General features: G+C 39.8%; 1 protein-coding gene across 1 annotated transcript; it reads right to left on the bottom strand.

The window, feature by feature from the left end:
- Positions 1 to 2,604: 2,604 nt before the first annotated feature.
- On the bottom strand, positions 2,605 to 3,547 carry LOC105996924 (olfactory receptor 2B11-like). The gene has a single exon (XM_013031163.1). It carries the CDS (start codon positions 3,544 to 3,546, stop codon positions 2,605 to 2,607), a length of 942 nt encoding a protein of 313 aa, XP_012886617.1. The 5' UTR covers position 3,547.
- Positions 3,548 to 4,896: the final 1,349 nt, after the last annotated feature.

Genomic DNA, 4,896 nt, shown 5'->3' with positions numbered 1-4,896 from the left:
AGAGCACTAGCCTTGAGCTGAAGAGCTGAGGGACAGCGCCCAGGCCCAGAGTTCAGGCCCCATGACCAGATCAAAAAAAAAAAAAATACTAGTAGGATTGAATGTAGGACTCCCAGACTCCTGATGTGCATTCAAAATATCATACACACATAGTATTGCTCTTTAAAATTCTTTCAAAATGTGCTTTCAAAAACAACTGATTCATAGATTGGGGGAGTGTCCCTATTTCTGTGTCAAGGGTGCTCTGGATTACAGGAAAGCCATCTCTTACATTCAGGGATTCTTTTCTTGTCTGAAACAACTAGAAAAGTAGAGCTTAACACTGATTTGCTCAGACAGGCCCAGATGGGGTAGGGAAGTCAGCCCAAACCAGGCACAAATATCTGACTCTGAGCACGTGATTCATGCCTGTAATCCTAGCTACTCAGGAGGCTGAGATTTGAGGATCACGGTTCAAAGCCAGCCCAGGCAGGAAAGTCTGTGAAACTCTTATCTCCAATAAACCACTAGAAAACCAGAAGTGGCGCTGTGGCTCAAGTGGTAGAGTGCTTACCTTGAGCTGAAGAGCTGAGGGATAGCACCCAAGCCCAGAGTTCAAGCCCCATGACCAACAACAACAACAACAAAAAAAAAAAAAAAAAATATATATATATATATATATATCACTCTGGCAGCCAGGAGAGAAAGGGGAGAAAAGGAGACCAAAATTCAGCCCCTGGATGGCTTCAGGTGACCAATGTCCAAAGCATCTGGTCCTAGACTTGTGGTGGCCAGTGAGCCCTGGTATCCATTCACCCACAAGTCCAGAAGAGCAGGTCACTGAAGAGGCCCCAGCATCTGAGAAGTGACTGCTTGCTTGTATTTTCCACAGTTTATTCAGCCAGTCCTCCACTGAGCTATCTGGGTATTTTTGCCTTTAAAACTACTACATCATATTCTAATAGGTGATGCTCTATCTCTACCAGTATGTCTCTGGCATGAAAAGGATAATGTAGACCCCATCTCTCTGCATTTTCCTAGTGATGGGAGAGGACTCTGTCTTGTCCTATTGGAGAAAGGTTTTCCCAGCTTCTCTTCTGTTTGTAGCTTCAAGGAATTCTCTGGAATAGAGATAAAATGATTCAAGTAACTTCCATAGGCCAAAGCATTTCTCACAATTTTTAAAAGACTAGTTTGTGAGATCCATTCTCTTCCGTATGGTCATCGATCATATTTCCTAGCTTGGGTTGGCAGAAAGATCTCAGAACTCCTGCCACTTTGTAATCTAAAAAACAAACTTGTTTGCTTGACAGTTTTGCCAAGTAATGATATGTTGACTATCTTCCTCATACAAAGTATCTATGTACTTACTGTTGCTTATTAAATGGTTTCTTATAATAAGAACAACTGTTAAGTCCTATATTTTATACAAATGTAATGTCATCTACCATTTCAAAGCAATAACTTCAAGCTTTTTTGTTTGAGGCTATGTTGGTGTTTCAAGGTAACCTAAGCCTCTAACTCTCAATCCTTCCTCAGCATCCTTAATGCTGAGATTGCAGGCATATGCTACCCTGCCCATTTAAACTTCACTTTTAATGTTTAGTTTGTTACGTATGTCTTCATCATCCTGCAGTGGTTCATCCTGAGGCCTTTCACTTTTTTCTTATTTATTGAATTGTCAGAAATAAACTTTTTTCACAACTGTGTTAAAAATATTTTATTTTTAATGGAAGCACCTTAGAACTTCAGCATTTTTATTTAAATTTATTATAATTTGTGATTAAAATAAAGATCAAAGTTATTCACAATATCCTATGGAATTCACATTAATTAATCTGTTTTCTTTTCCTATTTATATTTCCTTTTATGTGATACATTCTTAAAACTATCAGAAAAACTCATGAAAATAGTTTCATATTTTAAAGAAAACTTTATCCAGTTTTAAATTATTTTTGTTTTTATTTTTATTTTTGTTTATCGTGGGGCTTGAACTTAAGGCCTGGGTGCTGCCCCAGAGATTTCTTTCACTCAAGACTAGTGTTCTCTACTCTGAGCCACATCACCACTTCTGGTTTTCTGGTGATTAGCTGGAGATAAGACTCTCACGGACTTTCCTGCCCACACTAGCTTTGAACCATGATCCTCAGATCTCAGCAACCTGAGTAGCCAGGATTACAGGTGTGAGCCACAAGCACCCAGCTTCATAATTATTGTTAAGTCTTTAGAGTTGTAATACAATGAGACACTTTTAAAGGTAACTCTTCTTATTTTAGTATTCCAGAACTTCAGATGGTCTGAACATTTCTCTGATACTGTACTGAAAGGTGAAAAGTATTTGCGCACAACCTCTTAGGTGTGTTTTAAAGTAGCAGGTGGGCATAAGTAAATTTTCTTGACATTCATTTTGAGCAGTTTGTAATGGAATATGTATTAAAAGAGTATATTTCAACCTAGCATGTAGTTCATGTCTGTAATCCTAGCACTTTAGAGGCAAAAGCAGCTGGATTATTAGTTTGAAACTAGATTGGTTTACATAGTGAGACCCCCATCTCACAAAAAAAGTCAACAAACAACAACAAAGGTATTTCAGGTACTCTTGAGCTCATTCATTCAAAACAAGCATCATTTTCTCAGTCTCTTAGCTGAAATAGCTTTCCTCAGAAGCCTCTGCATAGCTCCTATTACCTCCTTGTTTCTTAGGGTGTAGATGAATGGGTTGGCCATGGGAGTAATGACACAGTAAAACAGGGTCAAGACCTTGATAACATCTTGAGGACCGTCCCCAGAAGGCTGCATGTAGATGTAGATTCCAGGCCCATAAAACAAAGACACCACCAGTAAATGTGATGAGCAAGTATTGAAGGCTTTAAGTCTCCCAGCAGCAGAAGGGATTCGAAACACAGTCCGGGCAATGTAACTGTAAGACACAAGAATCATGGAGAGGGGTCCCATGATCAGGAATGTGGCCACCACTGCTAAGGTAATCTCATTGATAGTGGTGTCCCCACAAGCCATCTTAATAAGACCAGGCAGCTCACAAAAGAAGTGATCCAGCACCCGATTCCCACACAGGGGCAGTTGGACTGTGAGGGTGGACTGAAGCAGGGAATTGGCCAAACCGATGAGCCAAGCAGTGCTGGACAGTTGCAGACACAGCTTCTGGTCCATGATTACAGAGTACCTTAGAGGCTTACACACAGCCACATAGCGATCTAAGGCCATGATGCCAAGCAGGACACATTCAGTACAGCCTAGCCAATGAAATACATAGGCCTGGGCCATGCAGCCTATGTAAGTGATCTTTTTGTTGGGCCCTCCTAAGTTAAACAGCATTTGAGGTACTGTTGTGGTGGTGAAACAGAGATCCAAAAAGGAAAGGCTGGTAAGGAAGAAATACATGGGACTTTGGAGCTGAGAATCGAGTTGAGAGACCAGGATGATAGCAAAGTTTCCCAACAATGTGAACATGTATGACGTCAGGAGGACAAAGAAGAGAGGAAGATCCAGCCATGGATATTTGGTCAAGCCCAGGAGAAGGAAATCCTCTGGAAAACTTGCATTCATGGGCTTCATTAAATTTTGAAAGGAGGAACCTGCTAAAATCAAGATGGGAAAGAAGGATGATTTTTAAGTCCTGAAATGGAAGAAATTCTGAAACACTAGGGGAAAAAAACACTTTTATGGGAGAGAGGTGGTGAATATCCTCAGTAAAAGTCACAAGAACAGTGACTAGAATAATTTTTATATTAACATTATAAACATCTGACAAAGGCTTTAGTAGAAAAAGAATGGTTTCACACTTTTTTTGTTAAGAAAAGGCTGTGGCTTTATTGTGTCATGAGACATGTAAAACAATCTCTATGTGGTTAGGTAGCTATATTTTCCTTCACTTCTTTGAGGTACAGGGTTTTGGGGGGGTTTAATAAGGGATATACTAGTACCTTTCTAGTGCATATACTGTTTCCACATAAACTTATTTTCAAAGCAACTTCTTTAATCTAGCATCCAAACACCTTGCACAGTACCTTTGGGAAGCAATGTACCACGCCCACTCCTATGATGGTCCTGTTCATTTGTATATCATATTTAGAGCATCCATCGGAATGAGATAGTATCAGGAAGAGAAGGGAGGGGAAAGAAGTAACTGCCCCAAAGAATGTCAGATGAAGTTGGGCAGAACAAGCCCAAGCATGTCATTGGTGCAAATCCAAGTGTCATTGATATTCTTTCATAGGAGCAGGTGGGTGAACTCCATAATGAGGGGTCTTCAACAGCCTTGATCAGGCCCACTGATGCTGAGGACACAACTGTCTGATGGAGGTTGATGGTTTTGTTGACACAAACTGAAATAGTAATGTGAGGTACTAGAAAAATGAATGCAATAAACGGGGCACTCATTAAGACAGTTTGGAATTGATTACTTAAGCAAAGAAGACCCGATATAAAGGTACAGATTTAAGTTTGGCCTATAAGGAATCTCTTGAGGACCCATTCACCTGAAGGTTGATTCCTGCCTCTATCAGAAACATCTGGGTCAATTTGACCAGCTACTCATTTGCAAAATCATGAACTACCTGAACCCATAGCTAGGACAGTTTGTTTTCGCCATTTTAACCAGCAGAGGTAGGAGATGGTAAACAAATACAAGCATGGAATATGTCTCCAAAAACAAAGAAAACAAGCTATGGTTGAAAGTCAATGTGTTTCCATAGAAATTCACAGAAGAAAAGAGCAGCTCAAGATCTTGCCCTGACAGAAATTTTCCCCAATCATTTGATGTTTGGGAATTTTCTTTTTTTCTCTCTTTCTTTTTTTTTAAATAAGTTTTTTATTGTGAAAATACTGTACAGAGGGGTTATAACCACATGAGCAAGGTAATGAGTACTTTTCTTATCAAGCATTGTTGCCTCCTCC

Source organism: Dipodomys ordii, unplaced genomic scaffold (genome assembly GCF_000151885.1).
Source record: "Dipodomys ordii isolate 6190 unplaced genomic scaffold, Dord_2.0 Scaffold138, whole genome shotgun sequence".
Lineage (NCBI taxonomy): Eukaryota > Metazoa > Chordata > Mammalia > Rodentia > Heteromyidae > Dipodomys > Dipodomys ordii.
Note: the sequence above shows the minus strand (reverse complement) of the source record. Positions and strands in the feature narration are given on the sequence as shown.